The sequence below is a fragment of the Fringilla coelebs genome, assembly GCF_963513975.1.
Source record: "Fringilla coelebs genome assembly, chromosome: 1".
Taxonomy (NCBI): domain Eukaryota; kingdom Metazoa; phylum Chordata; class Aves; order Passeriformes; family Fringillidae; genus Fringilla; species Fringilla coelebs.
Window position 1 is genome coordinate 97379857 of NC_140028.1, and position 21137 is coordinate 97400993.

A 21137-nucleotide genomic window follows, 5' to 3' on the forward strand; every position below is an offset into this window, starting at 1 on the left:
GAACATTTGGTTCTGATAATGAATGAATGAAGAGACTGAATATAAATAAAATCCAGTTTCAAGGTAAATAAAGACCTACATAGAATTAAGTATTCACTAAATATGAGATTCCAAAGAGAGTTAGAATAGCACATAAAAGAAAAACAAAATGAAACAAAATAAATGGTAAAGTACAATTCCAAAAGTAGTGTAAATCATTGCTATATTCCTTTCAGCTGTTACTCTTCCTTCAAATACTTATTTACTTTTGTTTTGTTTGTTCCAGTGTGACTAATCCTTTATCACAAGCAAGTTCTTACTGAGAGATAATACTTGTAACTTGAACCATGGAAAGCTAAAGCACTCCATTAATAAGGAAGCCCCAAGCAGAAACATTAAAGAAAATACTTGCTTTTCAAAATTCACAAATTTTACTTAGCACCCTGAAACAATAAAACCCCACTTCCATTTCCATACCTCCTCTTCCTCATTAACACAGTATACAAGAGCACTAGTGTGCAATTTTCTGCATCTGTTCTTCAAGCCTCTCACTCACATTTTTAAAGGAATTCCATCTGAAATATCACTGCCCAAAACATTCCATTTTGAGCTTACACTGGCACTTGTTTGTGAACAAAACCAAATCACTTAAAAATACTAAATAGAGGATGGCAGCTACCTACTCCAATTTCAAGCTGAATTGTTCATATAATCATTTGCAAATGTTTAGCATTTCATACAAGGAAGGGAAAAAATGGATACAAAGTGCCGACTGGTGAGGCAAAGAACTGAAAAATATAAACTTGCATCTGGAACTGATCTTGGTAAGAATTTCATAAGCAGACAAACAATGCATGTAGCAGTGTAAAAAAAAAGGTCAACATGAGACCTTCTCCACATTCTGAAGGGGGTACACTGACCACCAAGCATTGATTCAGCCTTCAGTTTCTTCAGGCAGAGCCCAGGTTCTGTCCTGAACATAAGTCACTGGGAAGTTTTAAAACACTATCTCTCCCCAGAATAAAAGTAAATTTTTCTTTAAAAAGCTGATTAATGAGAAAATTGCAACTTACTGCATTGTCTGTGTGTATTTGAAGTTAGATACACTACCTTCAGGTCTGAAGGCACAGAGAAACTAAATGACTATAAATGACTAAATTGTAATATTACATAAATCATGTTACAACAAAAATAGCATTGATAATGTGATATTATTTTTTTAAATTGCTGCCAATTTAAAAGCTGGGGAATCCTTATGTGCCAAAGCACATAAGGATTCTGAAAGAACCCTGTATATCTTATATAGTCCTAATTATAACTCTGTTGTTTTTCTAGCTAAAGATCAAAATATTTAACTAATTTCCAAAGGTTTTATCTTGTCCATGACCTGTGCCTGTGGCTCATTCAGATCACTTACTCAGTTTAATTTCTGATCACTTTTTCAGAGGCAAGGACCACTGGAAATGAATATATGACTCCACAGAAGTGAGTCAGGACTTGCTGTCATCTGTTGCATTGTTTCTGCTTGCTTCTTGTCAGTATTAGTCTCCACATTTCTAGTTAGCAAATATTTAAAGGATACTCACACCATACTGAATAGTGTGAATTAGACCTGCTCTGCACTAATTTTTTGGACAGTTGTACTTCAGGCATGTTAAATTAAAAGACTTAATGAAAATTACTTGTTATGAGGCAATATTAGAATCTGCTTTACAAAAACCATAGATTTGTGAAAATATACAGAAAAGAAGTCTTACTTTCATAAGAAATATAATCCCTTCAGTTTACAATCTGTGAATAGTTTACATACTTGTATCAATTTGGCTCTTTCTAATTCTAAACAGTTTAACTGTAATTGTTTGGCAGACTACTATAGAGGACTTTGAAGACTTGCAAAACACTCTAAAATCAAAATAAAAGACTGCATGTGCATTATAAAACTGGAATGTTTCCCCGAGACTGTCAAACACTAAACAGCAGTCTCAGCTATTCAGGGTGAAATATTTCCCTATTTAATTATACAGATCCTTGTAGTGGGGAAAATGAACCATGTCTGGGATGACAGATTGTTTTTTCCTTTCCCCTTCAAAACACATATATTGTTTTTCTGCTTACAAAATTCTTACCAACCAAGAACTGCTGCAGAGAAAAGTTTTGTATTTTTCACTTCTTTGACTCACTAGTCAGTACTCTGTATGCTAAGATACAGCAGCCAAACTTCACAGCAATTGTGGGCCATCCAAAGACCTAGCTAAGAAATACCCATGGCATTATGACAATTTCTTTTTGTCGCCTTTGCTGTATTTCTTTTCTATTTCCCCCACAGTTCAGCACACAGATGGTAAAGCATCACTTCAAATACATCAATTACTATGTTTCACTTCACCAGTTTTAAGCTTACTTTTTCTCTACAACAATGAACACACTAAAGGCTCAGCAAAAAGCAGCACGCAGTAATAAAAGCAAAGAATAGAAACACGAAAACTTTATCAGCATGAAAAACTTTATCAAAACTTCATCAGATGAAAACTTCAACTCTCAAGCTGCATATTTATTATTGCCTACAAAAAGAGCTGCTGCTGAAATGCCACTCCTGGGTTCCTCTCCTAATTTCAATCCCAAAACTTTACATATCCTCTTCTAAATCTGACTGACCACTCAAATTTTCAGACTGATAGGTAAGATCTACTCTAGAAAGTATGGTTTACAACAGAATTCACGACAGTTTCTATATTTGTGGTACAATTTATGAAGTTGGTACTTTGTAGGCAGAAAGGAACTGAAAATGGTTTAAGCAACTGAAAGAGACAAACATCTCTGTTCCTTAAGCTTACTACTTTTGTAAAAAAATTTACAGTTTTCACAGAGCATTAGCAGGTAAAATACAAATTAACAAATGTTACTCATCTTTCTACATGCCAAAAGAACTGGCTGTATCTCCCCTTCCAGAAGTGCTTTGTTACTTTTTATCAAGAAAAAAAAAAAATCAGGACATTCTAACATTAATTACATAGACTTCATTTTTTTGGTTTCAATTTATTTTCAAATGTGCACTGTAACTGTAATAATCCATTGCTTTACAGTTTTTTCCCAGCAATTAAAAATTGTATTAGCCTGACTTGATTTCTCATTCTTCTGATGACAGATAAGTGTTTATGAATTTCAGACACCAATTCAATTCTACCAATGAATGTCCTGTATATTCAATTGATGCTTTCTCATAAACACATAGGCTTACAAAAAATAGAAAAAAGCTACAATCATCCAAAAACTGCTTAAATTGCACAATTTATAATACCACCACACAATTCTTAAACATCATACAAATGAGCATTTATCCAACTTTTACGTCTTGCAATATGTAATAGTAGAAGGGAACAAGCATTCCTTGCCAATTGGCAAACTAATAGCACTGCAACAGCTAACAAGGGTGATAATTTTTCCTTTAGCCTGAATACTACAAAAAATTTTTTTAGAAGCAGACTATTTCTTTCACAGGTAAAAATACACTCCGATATGACAAATAAAAAGGAATTTCCATAAACTTGAAGAAGTTACAAATTAAATACCTCCCTTTCTCCACTCCAGCTATACCACCAACCTCAAAGTATAATTGGCCCCTCCAAACAAGGGTCTTCTTCAAAAGCACCACTGTCCATATTAATCAGATATCTTCTTCCTCCTCTGCCCAGTTATCTGAGTCTGCTTGAGAAAGAACAAATAATCTCCTATTTCTTATCCTTTCAAAAGAGTATTGTGCCTGAGAAGTTCGGGATCTCAACCATTTACTTAGAAGCACAGTAGATACTCCACAGAAAATGGGCAACAGACATGACACTGGCTTGAAAACATTCCAATATAATTCTGGTTGTTACATTAGTAATAGCAATAATTGCAATCATAATATTAAAAGTGATGATAAACTGCAGTAAAAGACCAAGGGATAACTTTGTTCAACTTTAGAGTATGCAAGTATTGCAACATTATTCTATGAATAAATTTCCAATTGGTTTTATTTTGTAAGTCTACCATCAGGAAAAAAGTTTTTCAATTTTAGAGGAAAAAATTGGACTGACTCCTTGTTATAGCCAGATTACATAAATTTAAATACTTTATGCAAATGAGAACAAGACTAATTCTGGAAACAGAAGAAACTGTGTTTACATTTAATTTCCAGGAATTTGTAACAAGATATTAATCACATTTTTTCCACAAGCCCAATAGGAGTTTTTTAAAAGTGGGCTGTAATGCTAACAGTTTTCATACATATCTGATACAAACAAGAAGCAAACTAAGTACATTTGATGACACTTTCAGTGGTATTTACTGTTCAGTTCCAGCTCTCTGAGTAAAATGTTTCCACTGCAACTGGTTTACTCTCCTTTTAATTAAAAGGCAGACTGCATAGCTAATAAAGGAAAAATAATTAGAATATTAATTACACCCAGTGCAGCAATATTTAAGGTCTCCTGTCATTGTCTTGCCATAGGGCAAGACAATTTTAAAACATGTTGCAGCATGAACATATACTGTTTCAGGAGTCGAAAGGCATTCAGACTCAGGCTTACAACAGCCTTTAGGGGCAGGCTCATAAAACAAATTCCCCACTGATAAAGCTTTAGACAGGCAGGTCTGTGCCCTGAAACTTCCTTAGATATCTACATCCTGCAGGGATGAGAACCCAGGTGCATAGCCCTCTCTCTGACATGCCCTGCCATTGGCCTTGTGAGTTTGTTCCTGTACCAGTACAATTTCAAAAGGAGATTTACAGAGCACCTCTCTCACACTTTTCCTTCCATTCCATTTCAAAACCCTGGTGACCAGGACAGTCTTGTGGGTATAATGAAATATGCACTTTATTTCTCTCTGGCAGAGCAGACTCATGAGATCATCATGTTCTTTATGGACAAAGCTGACAGTCCCAGTTCAGTTTCTCAGATCATCAACTCTTCTAGCTACATCTGCAACACTACTTTAGTAAATCACCATGCAATTGCAAAAAGGACATTCATGCACAAAAAATAGATGGTTGGCTGAATCAGTTCCGTGTAAGCTTGGCCTGGGATATTTTATGTTCTTGTTCCAGCCCCACTAAGCCTTTCAACTGTGCAAAAGGCTTCTTTAGACACTGCTGTAACAGTGTAGTGGCAGGGATTAGCTGCACTACTTCCTCAAATCCAAGATAAGCCTCAAGTTGCTTTGTACAAAGCTATCTTGAATATAAGAACAAACAGCTAAGCCACTGGTAGAGTCTAATTACTTGGACTTGTTTGTTTGGATTTTATTCCTACTGAATTCTTTATAATCAGAGAATCACAGAATGGGTCAGGTTAAAAGGAAACACAGAGGGTCATGCAGTCAACCTCCCTGTTCAAGCAGGGTCATCCTGGAGCACATGGTACAGGATTGCATCCAGATGGTTCCTGAATATCTCCATTGAGGGAGACTCCACCACCTCTGTGGGCAATCTGTTACAGTGCATGGCCACCCACACAGTAAAGTCCTTCCTCACATTCAAGCAGAACTTCCTGAGTCCCAGTTTATGCCCACTGCCTCTTGTTCTATTGCTAGGCACCACTGAGAAGCACCTGGCTCCATCTTCTTGGCATCCTTCTTTCAGGTACAGATAAACATTGATGAGGACTCCTCTCAGTCATCTCTTCTTGATGCTGAACAGGCCCAACACCCTCAGCCTCTCTCTTAGGAAAGATGCTCCAAAAGAGATCCTTACTATCTCAGCACATGATACTTTTCACTACCTAAACCATACAAACAAGTTATAGTCAATTACATAAATGAGATACTCAGTATCCATAACAGTGAAAAGGACAGTAATTTCCACAAATACTGGGGAGTCCTAATGCTTGAAGAGAAGTGCTTGCAGATTTTTAGCTAAGGAGGCAGCATCCTACATTGACTTTTATCTTGTGGTTCATGTGTGGCATGGAGTTCAACAAAGGAAAAGGTATGAGAATTCCTGTTCAGGGCATCCTTCAGTGACTGTCTCTTTTAATTACATTTTCTAAACAGTTCCAAGAGTCTAATTATAGTCTGTCACCACATGGAATATATCTCAACAAAAATGAAAAGCCTTTTAAAATTCAATTCCTTTAACAACAGACTGCATTTTAATATCATTGAGAGAGCACTGTGATAGTCACAATGATTTTAGGAGCATTTTCTTTGTGCACAAGATGTAAAATACCATTGAGACACTCTTCCACTTCAAATCAGACTGAAACAGTGACATACACACAAGCTGACCCAAACACCTCTTCAGCATATTAAGAAAATAATCATCAGCTCAATTTCAATAACACCAGTACTAAAAATTGTAATTGCACCATCATAACCAAACATTTTTTCTTTCTTTCACCTTAAGGATTAGTCTGTAACAAATCCTCTCTGTAGGTACAGAAGATGTTGCTGACCTGGTTCAGTTCCAGCTCTGCAGTGGCCACATCCAACCAAGCAATAGCTCCACATTTGGCAGTTGGTTTATTCTATGCTTGAAATCAACTTTCAACCATATGAGAGCATGAAGACATCCAGCAGACATAGGCTGAACTTACTGATCTTGGTCTTCTAGGTAACTTTTGCAAAGATGATCTACTCACACACCAGCAAGCTGATAAAATTTATGAGTAACCCAATGACTACAATAAGAAAGATCCCTCTGTTGGTTCTACCTTATACAACACAGACTGGCAGTAATGGTGATAGAGCTTTTCACTTTATTATTTAGATAGAGCACTGACTTTTTTGGAAGCTCTGATATTGAATTTGTATTTTATTGTGTTATAATAAAGTTCATGGCACAAAGAGTGTGCACTACATTAGAGAATCAGGCTCTTCAGACAGATATAAAACATTGAGAGAGTGGAAGAGCCGACTACTTGGTACACCAAAGTTTTATGGACATTTTATTTCTCTTTTTGACATACAAGTCAAAAATCACAACTAAATTACATCTTCCATGGTACAGTATAACTTGAACAAATTAAAACAAATCAAGGCAACAAGGTCAAGAATTCCAAGGACTAAATCAGGTGTGTTACTTATTTCAAGAGGATTTAAGAAAGAATGAATAGCACCTGATAGCCTGTGAGACACATAAGCAATGTACAATCCTCAGGTTTTTACTCCTTAAAATGTTATGTACAATTACCTTAACAGAAGTTCTTTGGGTAGTTTTTTGTTAATAAGGGCTTCATCATTATTTGAGAAAACCTAGAAACAGAAAGAAAAAACAGTATTTTAAAAACCAACAAGAAAAACATCTTTTGAAGAGGCTATTCACCTTCTACTTAGGTGCTTAATTCTCTTCAATTACTGTTAATATCAAGTTTTCAACATATTAGTTGTCAAGACTATAAAATAATTTCAGTGTACAAAACAAAGCCCATATACACCTGCTCTTCCCTAGTGCTAATTTAACCACACAGAAATTGTGGAGCCACTTAATAATTATGAAGCAAGCACACTTACACTGCACAAAGAAGTATTTAAAGCAGTAGGGAAACTTCAAGCAAGACATGTGGCTGCACAGTCCTAAAACTGTCCCATTACAAAAAAAAACCAAAAAAACTGGACACTTCCCAGTTATTCAGGTCCCTCCTTTCACTGTCTACAGTGCAAATACTTTGGCTCAGGCATGTGAATATGGATAAAATATAACTATCTGTACATTTAAGGAATTTAGTGTCACATATAGGGCAGCAACTGCTATATAAGCAAAGTAAGCAGGTCAAGAAATGCTACAAGAAAAATTGAAAATACCTCTCACCCAAACTTTATATAATTAATACATATCCTAAGAGGGAAAACAAAAAAAAGAGAGACTAAAAGAAAACACCCAAGGAAAAAAGCAGGCAATACTAAAGTTATATAGTCAACAGCTAAATAGAAAGACTAAAACAAAGATGTTGACCAGATTTACAACTTAGTCTAAATATTTAAGTTTGAGAAATTTTACCACAGGAACACACGACTAAACAAAACAGAAGGTGAAATGGAATTTAAGGAACCATGGCAAAGACTGGAAGATGTCAAAGTCACAAGCAAACATTTCCTGTGCAAAGAGAAGAGCTTTAGGGAGTTCATTTGCTGTCCACAATACCAGAAACAAAAAATAGGAAGAAGGATCCAAAACAGATGAGTTTTCTGAACACTAAAAGGTAAACATGAAAATCACACAAAACATTAAAACAACTGGAAGAAACCTTCTCCCTTTATTAAGGATATGCTGTTCTTGACATCAGGGTATTGTTGTTCATCCTACTGTCCACACACACTGAATACTTGGAAACTACTGAAAAAAAATGAAAAAAGAAAAAAAGTCCATAAAAGCAAGGAAAGAAAAAAAAAAAGCCAAATATAAGCTTGGCTCTGTCTTCATAAAGGAAGGGAGACAGCAAAAATTACACACCTGGGAATTTTGAAAATCTCTCTCCCAAAAATACTGTAAGATTTGAAAATTTGAGCCTCCTTCTGGCTGTTGCCAAGAACCTTTTTTCTCATCCAGTACATCCTAGACTGATTTCAATTTTAACTGCATACTACTGGTTTCAATTTTGACACAGATTTCTTCACCCACTACCTCTGTGCACAGCTATCCTCACCTCTAAAGACAATAAAGCTGTCAACTTTCAATAGGACTGACAAGTTTAATCAAGCTTCCTTTTCCAGCAACTGGAGCAGCACATTTATTCACAGACTGGGGACTACAGATATTCAAAGCATAAAACAACCATGAACACATATTTCAACAGGACAATTCTAGCTCCTTCAGAGGAGAGGCGTTGGCTTTAAGCAGTTCCACATGGCTGACCATAGGCTCAGCTTTGCTCTGGTTGTTTTATATCCAATACCCATTGCTGCTGATACTTTCAGCCTTTAGGCTGAAATATACCATGTACATCAATGACATTTTTAGAACTGGTTGACTGCTTCTGACTTTTGACAACTCATAGGTTTATGAATTATCCACATGTGTGCCATTTTTATATTATATGCTACTCAAAATTTGCAGCTTGGGGTCTGAAAACAATAGCATATATTGGGATTTTTTTTTTTAAGAAGAGACTGTATGCCTAATTGTGTTTACAGCAGAACTCGTCCAGAAAAAAGGGGCATATATGCCATTGTCATAGAAGTTAGTATCACTAAAGAGTCAAGTAAGGAAATATTCTTGTGCATTGCAGGTTAGGAACATAAATCACAAAAAAAGGATGTCGCCTCCATGAGAGCATGCAAAGTCTGTGACAAAACAGACAAGTATAACTTAAGTCTCATTAATTGTGGTTGAGAATCTGAACATTCAGTATCACAGACCTAAAAATCCTCTTTTAACCTAAATTATTCCATAGCTGCAGATAATGCCTCAAAAGTTACATCATCTAGCAGACACATATATGCATAAGCATATATTTTTAAATAAACCTACTTTGCAGAGTGCTACTACTTTACATGTGTGCTGTCACTTTGCCTGTATAAAAAAAAAAAATCTATCCTCTTTTTTTTTTCACCACAGATTCTCAAGTACACAGTAACATGGAGATATACATATAGAAAGACATATACACGCACGCACACACACACACACATATATATGCTCATTGTGTGAGGATAACACAGGATTTGAGTTAGGAAGGTATGAGGCAAGTTGCTCTGAAGACCTGAGCATATATTACAGCCCTCTGCGTTAAATAGTATTTTCAACTGTTCATCAACAGAAGTGATTTGGCTACAAATCACAGCACAGTAGTAAGTATTGTTCCACTGAGGCCAAGCTGAAAAGCTAAACTTACAACCAAACCAGCAACTCTTAGGAAAAAAGCTTATAATCTTTATGTAAGAATATTCTAAAGTTAAAGTTGGACAGACAAACTATTTTGAATACATGACAGCCTATCTGATCAATACGGTTCATTCAGGAATCCCAGTTAAAAATGGGAAAAGCACAGCTTTTACTACATACTACAAGAAGCATGTGACCTGCCCAGCCACACAAAGTACCACACCTGCTACACCACCCACAGATGAGGCCACAAACACATTCAAAGCTGTTTTTCCTCAAACAGCAACTTTTTTGTGTTCTTGTACGTATTAGCAGCAGTTCTCATATAATAACGTATTATTGTTATGGAAAAAGCACATCTAGAAAAATGAAAGTGTCTCTTTATAGTACTCTTTTACTCTGTGAAAGATTATTAGCCTCTAGAGCCATATGGCATTTGCATCTCAGAAGAAGAGAGGGGCTGCTTTAGAGGGGCTGCTTTAAAGGCCCCTCAATAAGTTTTCCCCCTAGCAGAGAAGAGACACAGGACAACTGGAGTAGTAATTTTCTAGATAAACATTTGTAACATGATTTCAAATGCATGCAAGCAGAGAAAGAAGACAGAAGGTGCAAATGACAATATATTCATTGTTTGAACAGTTTCTGATGATTTAAAACTTTCATTAATGAAGCAAGAACCCTAGTACATTCATGTATTGTTCTTTTTTTTAACTTAATTTTTATTACATAACCTCTAGTTTTGTTTCTATTTATTAAAAAAAAAAAAATCCACCAAAAACATTCAGTTAAGGAAATGTCTGATCACTGTAACAATATTATAGTATTCTTGCCAAATATTTTTTTTCTTCACTTACAGATCAACATGCCCTCAGAATATCTGTACACAGTAACCCAGAATAACAATTAAGAATACCCTGAATGTAGAAAGAATATTTCTTCTCTCGTTGCTTTTGTCTTTGGTAGCAAGTTTGACTGCATTAAAGATAGGGTATCTCAAACTCTACAAAAGTATGGTTTTAACTGTATAAAATCCCCAAATATCACAGACAAATCTGTGCACAAGGAAAAAGGATGCGATTGACCATATGTAATAAATGTTACACTAAAACCAGTTTCAAATTTCCTGTAAACAGAAGTTACAGAAGATCTCCACATTCTAAAAGAATTGCAAAAACAAATAACACAAAACAAAATCCACAAGAGAAAACTGCAATTCCTTATTTCTTGAATCTTGAGCCATTTCTTACATTCCTTACCTGATCTCTCTTGGTAATATCTTCACTGTACTTTTGGAAGATTGGTTATGAGCTAAAAAAGGAGTACTTTCTTTAAAAATTACCTGATATCTTCTTACATTTAACTTCTTTAGCAACTGCATTTTTAAAAATTTCTTTATAAAAGCACCCGTTGTGTAAATCTGTGAAACCCAGAAAGGATAATTTCACCATTTGAACTCCCTTTCCATATTATTAAACATACTAATTGCCACTAGTCCTAGAACATTACTTCTTGGTACACCACACTTAGCATGCCACCATTGAAAGCACCACATTAATCTCTTCTGGTCTAACAGCTAGTGATAAGGGTCTCCTGTTTTCCCCAGAATTAATGAGATGAAGAAATCTTTTCTGATGGAGTTATTTCAAGACCAAAATAAGGTTATACTACTAATTCTGGTGACAGTCCTTATATATATATATTTTTAAGCATGCAATTTCAGTTCTCATTCAGTCTTCTATTGAAGAGGACTATTTTCTTAACAGATGAAACAGTTTTGGTAGCAGCTCATCCATTATGGCTCAGTTCCACTGAGATATTTATGTATCTAATTTCCACTGAAATCAGAGTAGATAAGGGCTTTCAACCTGTCAACTTCTCAAACCAAAAGTTATTAAAAACCCAGACTCTCAAAAATAGCCTTGCTTAGTAACATGCTAAAGGAATTAGGCAAAAGTAGGTTTGAGGAAGATGAAGTGTGAAAGACTCTAAACAGCACCAGCAAAAGACATATATAGTGAAAACAAGGCTGAAGTATTTATCAATTCAGGAAAAAAACCAACATTGGGTCATTTCCACCAAAGGAGACAATAGGCTGGAATTAAACCCATATATTTCCTTCCCTTCTATGGTTGACAGAACACACATCCTATTTAAATTGTAAATACCACCATATGTATAAAGCATCAAGTCTTTCAGGTTTTCACAGGAAAGAACAACTTTTATTAAGTATTATCCATGCACTAATAGACATGGTAAAACCAAATTTTAAAGGAAAATCCTGACAAAATAAAATTAAAATTTTATTCAGTACCTTGATGTGCAGATTTTTGTTGCCATACAAAACCCAGCAGCTTGCTGCACCTCTTTCCTCCTCTACTGAGACACCTAATTGTTGCCTGTGCAATTTTCTTTTTGCCATGGAATTGAAAGCACCTGGTGCTGTAGTGGTAGGAAAGCCACCAAATTGGCTTTGCTACCTGGAGCAGCTCAGAAGCAAACTAATGAACAGCCTCCTAAAAAGCTCTCTATTTAAATACACCACAAAAATGGAGGAGGAAGAAGAGGCAAAACAAACTGCCATGAAACTTATGGTAAACCATAAATTTCAGATTATCCCATGTTGCACTCTAGCATAAATGTATAAAATTCTCTAATGCTCAGGGAATTGCTGCTAGCTAGGGCTTCCTCCAGAAATGTGCAATCAATGCATCAGACAGGCAGAACCATTTAATACCATGCAAGTGGCAAAACGTATCCAGGCAACAAAAGGAGCGTTAGACAGGATATACATTGCCAACAGAACTGAAGTAAGTGATACCGAAGACACAACAGCTGACACAGGACTGCTGACACAGGACTGCTGCTAAACTAGAACCCATGGTAAAGTTTTCTGTATAATCAATAAAAATTGTAATACACCAAAATGAACCTTGAAATGCAATCCCATCCTGAAACAAGTTTGTCTACAGCAGAGACAGACTGGCAAAATCTTTTACTTCAACAAACAGATACTGTCTGCCCTCAAGGCTCTTGTTCCTATGCTCCAGCTGTTCACCCTGCTCTGGCTCAGGTTATGGCTTTGTACATTTTAAAATTCAGCCTTCCTGCCTGCTGTGGTTGCTAACATTTCCTTCTCTTTGGACACACACTGCTAGAGCCTAGGGCATGGTCTTCAGTAGCCTTACAGCTTCCTCCCGGCTGCCAGATACCCCCTGGATCTTTTGCACTGGTCTTTCCTTGGGGTATTTTCACTTCTAATGCTGTGATGACAAATTGACTGAACAAAAGCAACACCTCACATCAAATGCTTCTGTTCTTATTGTGCTGGTCATCTTAAAGAGTTAAGGCTCACCTTCAGAGAAGATTAAATGCACCTGAGCACATCTCTCTATTTTTTTCTTAATGTTTCCCAATAACCTAAGGCTGCTTATAAGGGCCATAATGCTTTTAAAATTTCCCCAGAATAAGTGCTGTTTAACATAATAAAACCTTCCAGGCAGAAGCAGCTGGCCACACTGCCCACTTTGCTGCTTGATTCTCTTCCAGAAAAGCCATCATTCTTGTTTTGCCAGCACTGGTATTCATACCACATCATTCACATTTTACTGGAGGGCATCAGCCTGGCTCTCAAGGCCCTGTTCTTACTGGGTGACAGAACAAGGTCACTTTTGAACTTCAGAGCTGAAGTCCACAGCTGGCCAACTCTACCTCGAGGCCTCTGGCTGTTCCAACTCGAGTGCCTCTCAGTGCAGAGCAGGAGGTGCTTGGAGGTTGCCTTTCCTGCTGCCTCAAGCACACCAGCCCATTGTTTGTTGCTCAAACAGCTCTCATCACCCTTTCCTGTGTGTTTTTCTGAAGGGCAGTCACCTATTGCCAACAACATATTTGGAAATCACCGCTCAAGCCTTTTAAAGAGTACAGCTTCATTCCTACAAGCAGCCAGGGTATTAAGGTCTAACAGGTTAACCTGACCTGTTAGCGGAGATGCCCATACCCTAATGCAAGACTCACCCTCTCCTACTAAGTCACCAAAGAGACAGCAATCCTCTGACTCCAGTGGGATAGCTCCTATTTTGCTGGTTAGAAAGGGGAAGCCCAATGGTTTGCAGATTAGTGATTGACCTAATTACTTGCAGGCCTAAAATTCAGTTGAAAGATAACATTTTATCAATACTTGCTATCATGTAACTGGTGTTTGGTAGCTAGCACGGCAGAAAACATTATGTTCAATCCCATGTATCACTAAAAGAAAGAGGCTTTACACTTTATTGGCAAAAAAAGGTTTGCAAGCTCTGCTTTCCCTATACTACTCTGAGATGGGAGCTACATGGAAGACTTAACCCTTCATTCAGGTGCACCCAGCTCACATTTGCCTTTCAAGGCACTTAGTTCCAACCACTACCAGAGATGGCAGAACAAACCTAAACCACATAGAAAAATAAACTACTCCTTACCTAATCTTCCATGACTAGAGACTGGTTCAGATCAGGGAAGAAAAATAAATAAAATAAAAAATCCAACAACTACCACATAAACACTAAGAAATTTGCAAAAAGCTGTTGATTGTATCCCCGTATATTCTTTAAACATATGCAGAGAGACAGCTGAAAAAACAGGTTTGACAAAGTTTTATCCTCGTCATCTGTTAGTCATATACTGATTGGCAAATCTTTCTTTCAATTTGCTTTCTCTTAAAAAAAATAATGACTGAACATCTCCTTTTTCAGATAATTATCCATTACTTGTCTTTTAAGATTATAACCTTCCAAACAGTACATGATGATGCATTTAGACATTATTCCTAAAAAATTAAATTAAAATAAAGCATTTAATTAGCAGTCCAATGTATAAAGTACTTTGAAGTGGAATATGGGGAAACCCATATCATCATCTTTAAGGGCTTGGAAAGCAACAGACACATTAATTAATGGGAGAATGGCAGAAAATTAAAATCAGGTAGACAAAGCAGTTGTTGCCTGTAACCCATCACAAGGGTACAAAGTAGCCCCTCACAATGGTTGAATATACATCATACAGATTCTGTATTTCTTGACCAGGTAAATGACAAATCCCTCTTTAAGTATCAAACAGAGTCTCAACTGGAATTTGCAAAAGCCTAAGAAACACCTGAGAAAGATTCTTTTCTTTGACCACTCAAGTAACTTTGAGACTCTAAGCAAAAAAACTGGAGAAGAGTCTAAGGTAGTTTCCATCACAACATCCACAAGGACTGTCTGCTCAAATTAATAATTGTGTAATCACAAAAATAATCCGGCTGGTGTCATGCTATTTTGTAGACTCATACTATAAATACACGTTCTCAAGGGCATTCAGAACATGATATGTTCCTGAGCAAAATCAGTCCAAGAGAAAAGTTAGTGTCCGTTCATTTCAATGTTGTGACATTTGCCTAGGGACAGCCATGCAGTTTCAGCCATCCAAATTTAATCTATACCACAGATTCAGAGCCCTTAGGAGAATACCTATCAAAACTTCTCTGAATCCCCACTTCTACATATAGCTGTTTCTATTGACATACATATGGCTAAGTTTTATTCCCAGTCTTCAATATCAGCACACAAACTAACAGGCTGATGGCACGACAACAGAGACCTGAAATCCTCCTGGAGTGTTCACACGGAGATTCTTCTGCAAGTCCAGTTCCCCAGGAGTTTGCACCATTCTAATTTGAACTGACAGAGTCCTCCCTCCAGTCACGCAATCCCATATCCAGAAAGGCAATTCTTCTTATTGCAAGCTTAGCACAAACTGTAGATGAAATCACAGCTTAAGTACTAACTGCATGGTTGAAGCAGTCAGAACCCTTGTTCTAAGCACCTGTGGAACAGAAATTTTGAGTGCAAATCCTCCCCCTCCACAACTGCTTTTCAAAAACACATTTGAGACATAAAAGGTATGGCTTATTACAGAAATGGCTCCACAGTTTCTACAAAGCCATTTCAAAGCAGTGCTTGATCTGCCTCCTAAACACTGCCAGAGCTGAGGTTTTTCCTAGTACTGAGCCTGAAATCTTTACTATGAAGGGCAAATCTTCTCTGCAAGGCAAATCTCTGTAGAAAATTAACAAGAAAGAAACAAGAAAAAAATCTGCTTTGTGGCTACATATGCCATATATGTAGTGCATAATTAATAAACGCTGCCATACATGAAATGCATTATTAATAAAAGCTTTCAATTATAAAAGACAAAACTAGGTACCTCTTCATGGTTACAAGCAGTAATTACACTTGACTTCCAAGGAAATAGCATCACAGTAGCATTTCCAAAACATCTTTTTCAAACTGTTTCAAGAAAGGTAATAGGTTGAGATTTAGAAGAGAAACTGGATATTCAATATTTGCCAAAATGTACGTTTCTGCAGAAAGAAAATTATCTTGATACTTTTGTTTCAGAAGTAGTTCTGAAAATAGCCTATAATCTGCAAGCACACTTAGACATTTGCCCCTTAATATTTATATAACTACCATGTAACATCAAGCTATGATATGGAAATGCCTTTTCTCTGTGAAGCTCTGACCTCAATTTCAACCTCTGAAGACAGACAAACTTGACATACTGGTAGAGTTTCACATTTATGCAGATTTGATTATGTCCTTGTCTCCTTGATTTAAATTTACAGAACATACTGGGTAACCAGATGAACAGCAATCAAATCCAATGAAAACCAAATTTACTGTTTCCTTCTCTCTACTAAGGAGAACGCAGGAAAACAATGCAATAGAAAAAGAAGAGGGTAACAAGAATTAAGGTAAATATGTCGAAGCTGCAGCTTCATACCAAATATTGAGTACTTTCTTGTGGGCTACACAGAAGGAGTTCATAGCTCCAAACAGCCAAAAATGTGCAAGTCCAGAAAAGGGCAAATTTCCAGTCCTCCTCTTGCAGTGGTTCCTCCAATGCAAAGATACTCCCTCAAGAAATTGGCTGTAGTCGATTTTGTCAGCTGATGTGCCCTTGCGTCAACTATTGCTGCATTTCTATTACTTCCCTGTACCCAACAGAAATTATTTACTCCATTCAAACATTTAAATTCATGCTATAGTTTTGTTTGGATGGATTTTGTTCTGTTTTGGTTCGAGTGGATGGGGGCAGATACCTAAGAGAGAGGTCATTTGAGACAGCAAAAATTAAGCATTTACAGATCCTGTGCTTACTTTTCCTTGATCAGGTACCATAAAAAATCCCTCCTTAAGTATCAAACACTCAAAGGTAAGTTGCAAAAGCCTAAGTTCAAAACCCCTGAGAAAGATACTTTCCTTTGACCACTCAGGTAACTTTGAGAGTCTACAGAGGCATACTGAAATAGAATCTAAGGCAGCTTCCACCACAAAATGATTCACAGGGACTACAGTTGCATTAGAATTAATTTTGTCACAAAAATAATCCATTTGGTTTCTCACAGTGCTGTAGAATCACACTATATACACAGATTTTCAGAAATTCAGAGTACAGCACATTTTTTTGAAAAATTAGGCTGAGAAAAATCTTTACAAACCATTTGTTCTTCAGTCTCAAGAACAATTAGTTTAAGCTTTGAGAGACATGCAAGTAAATTATTGATCCTGAAAAAAAATGGAATTGACAGAGAAGATACCAGTATGTACTCAATTTTAAGTTCATCATTATACACTTTTAATGCCTCATGCATATGTTTTTCTGCATTTTTAAGAATGCAAATCTGATTTTCACCATATAGAAGTTACTCTGTGTTTACAATCTTCCTTCTGAGAAGCTTTACAAAGAATGAGAATGTCTCACTCTGCATTAAAAGTTCAAGTGGGAAAGTTGTTTGTAGAGGCTCAGGGGAACAGCTGGACTCAAGCTTCATCACATTCACATCAAATATGATGAAAAATTTTAACAGTTCTTGCATTGTCCTAAAACACATGGAGGGGTTAAACCAAACCAACCCAAAAAACCCAAACAAACAAACAAAAAAGGGAAAAGCAGAACTCTATGGAGAATATGGATCATCTTCCTAAAAAGATTATCAGAAAGAATGAAAGTGGATGTTGTGGCTATTGTCTAAACTAGCTTGAGGGAGAACTCCTTGGTGTCACAATTTCATCTGGTTTTGTCCTACTTAGCATATCCCACTTATGTGCATTTCTAATTCAGTAGAATGAATTGCCAGAATTGCCAGTTGATAACAATTTACATTAAATTAATGCAGTTATTCTGACTTCCAAATGATGAAACAGCTGAAGTACTGTCAATGCGTAGCCTTCTGCTGGGATTCAGATCAATATTGTCCCAATGCCAAGACTAGTACTACTTTTCTACACCTACCTAAAAATAGTTGCCATACTTCACAGAAAACCTGACTTTTATCAGCAACTTTCCACATCTGCTAGCCCCATGCTATCCCTCATTTTAACTAGGATGATCAAATATTCCATTCTGTGGTAAAATAAGCAAGCAGTAAGCTAATAGTCCTTCTGATTTTTAGGAACATTGATATTCCCTGCACTAAAAGGTCTGGTGTTAATTGCTCAAAATTAATTCTATGAAGCTATGAAGAATTAAGAAGGAAAGAACAATTTGAATAGGACTAATCCTGTAAGACAGAAAAATTTGAATTACAAGCATGCATTGAATAAAATACTTGAAAATTTTTAAAACAATACAAAAAATGGTGGTTAACAGCTTAACAGCTGTCAAGTGCAACTAAGAAGCTGCCCAATATAAGAATCTGCAGAGCAGATGGCATAATTTCTGAGATTTCCCCTGTGCAATTACAGCACCAATGCTGCTTTGCAGATTCTATGTCTGCTGAGTTTAGACTGCTAAAGGTATCTCATTGGGAATGTCAAAATGGACCACAAAGAAAATCTCCATGCCTGGAATTTGGTGAATGGAGAATATTCATTTATAGAATAATAGACTCATTAAGAATGAAAAACATGAAAAACATCTTCAAGATTGAGTCCAGCCTCTGTCCGAATACCTCCATATGGTCAATTAAACCATGGCTCTAAGTGCCACAGTTTTTCCTGAACATCCCCAGGGATGGTGACTCTGCCATCTCCCTGGGAAGCCCATTCCAATGCTTAACAACCCTTTCAGTGAAGAAATTTTGGAAGGTATGTCCAACCTGAGCTCCCATGAAGAACATGTTACTAAGTCACATCACAATCACTCCACCATGCTACAACATCCACAGCCTCATTCACAGACGTTTACTCCTCCTTGTAGCAACAGATAGATCCTAAGACCTTTGGAAAGCAAATCCAAACTGATTCTACACCAAAGCATACTGCAATCATGCACAGTCTATCCATATTTTTATTCTGTCTCACATTTTAGTTTTCAAGGTTGCTTTGTTTGGGTTCAGAACACGCAGGCTATTATTGGGAAGGAACAGAAAACAACGTGCAGGGGAAAAAAGAGAGAGTGAATGAACAAGCCTTCATGTAAAGGACAAAAAGTTGCAATTCCACGGGAATATAGTTCTTCCCTTTGTCAGGCTGAGCGCTCCCTCCGCCTCCCCAGAACCTGATCCAGAAAACCTACTATCATTACACACACGTAAATATACACATGAAGTAACTGCCTTAAAACACTGTGTACTTCCTCATGTGGGAAAGACCAGCAACTGTGCCTTTTTCCTGCATCTATCATTGTAACTATCACTGTGAAGCAGTAAGGCATCAGACAATTAAGTTATAATTGAAAACAGGGCTCAAACCAATCATCTTTCCAAACATGCTGTGCCTGTCCCTACACACTCCCCCTTACGTGCCTTGTCATCTTCCTTTCACAAACATCTGATGCATCTCTGCCCTGCCGCTCGTGGCATACACATACTGTGTCACATCCCCACAGAGCAAACCGCAGCCGCTCTTCCTCCTCCGCTGCAACCCTCCTCACACATGTGCTCCGTGTCATGCTGTCCCCACATACAGGTGAAACAAACCTTGTGCCTGCCACACTCACCCCACAAATCTATTATAAATGCATCTGTGCATGCACATCACAACATCACAGACATCACACCACGCACGCTCACACACCCATGCCACTGCTGCTCTGTACACACAAAATGCCATACCCTGTATCTGCTACGTACGTACAGGACTACGGATAATCCTTGCCACACCCATAGCACACATGCCTTTAAAAATATCCACAGATTATGCCACACCCAATATTCACTATATATACACACACAGGAACAAGCCCGTACCAGACATCAGCAGGCAGACACAGCTACGATGCCATGTCATGGCCCTGCACACAATGTCACATCTCTGCTACAACACAAACACACCATACCCGAAGCCCAAATCACAGCAGATACGCACAGAGCCACAGCATTACGCTCATTGTGTATCTGCTATCTGCACACATCCCAGGCCACACCCTGACTCGCGGCACATGCATAAGGATACAGCACAGCGCCCAAACCCAGCATCCCGTGCATCCACACGGCGACACCCCATCCCTGCCCTGCGCACCGACACACGCCCTGGCTTTTCCTCTCGACTTTATAAGGGGGACGACACTCCTTCATTCCCCGGCCGCCTTACACACCCATATAAACACACCATCCCTCCTGTGTTATCCAGGCGGACAACACACCTGACTCGCGTCACACGCCAGGCAGAGCCCTGCCATGGCTGCTCCGGCGCTACACGGGAGGAGGAGGAGGCGGCAAGGCGCCGTCACACCTCACCACAGACACGCAGGCATGTGCTACAGCGAGGAACAGCGCGGCCCCACCTGCTCGGGGCAGGCACGCAGACAGAGGGGCAGACAGACAGAGGGGCAGACAGACACTCGCCTTTCCCTTCGTCTACAGCGCGGCTGGGCGCAGCCCCGCTCCGGGCCGCACGCCCAGCCCCGCATCCGCGCCCCGCGATCCCCCGCCCGCCACGCTCGCCTCGGGCTGAGCCGCCCGGCCCGGGGGGCCGCTCCGCACGGCCCGGCCGGCACTCGCTGCCCGCCCCGGGCGGCCGGGCCAGCCCGCTGCGGAGGGGCGGCGGGGCTGTGCCGCGGGCTCCTCACCATGGCAGAGGCGCGGCGGCGGCGATCCCGGTTGTCCCGGCGACGAGGAGCCCCGAGGAGGGCGCCAGGTGCCCCCGCCGCCGCCGCTGCCGCCGGAGCCGGGGCGGGGCCGCCGCGCGCCCGCGTGACCGGCACCGCCCCTGCGCCGTGGGGCCGGCCCGCCCCGCCCCGCCTCCCGGGGGAAGGCGCTGGCGTCCAGCGGGAGCGGCCCTGAGGGCGGCGGAGGGGCCGGGGGTGCTGCCCGCCCGCCCGGGGGTCTGCGGGGTACTGCCCGCGCAGGTGTGGCTGCGCCCTGCGCCGGCTGTCTGCGGCCTGTGTTGGATTTGTATTG

General features: G+C 38.9%; 1 protein-coding gene across 1 annotated transcript in view; it reads right to left on the reverse strand.

Annotated features, from left to right (window-relative positions):
• FBXL2 (F-box and leucine rich repeat protein 2) overlaps nt 1-20905 on the reverse strand; it is a 52435-nt gene extending 31530 nt beyond the window's left edge. The window contains exons 1-2 of the mRNA XM_084202731.1: nt 20807-20905; nt 7148-7209 (exon numbers count right to left, since the gene is read on the reverse strand). Of these exons, the coding sequence (XP_084058857.1) occupies nt 7148-7209; nt 20807-20809 (65 nt within the window). The 5' untranslated portion in view covers nt 20810-20905. The remainder of the gene's footprint in view (nt 1-7147; nt 7210-20806) is intronic.
• Nucleotides 20906-21137: the final 232 nt, after the last annotated feature.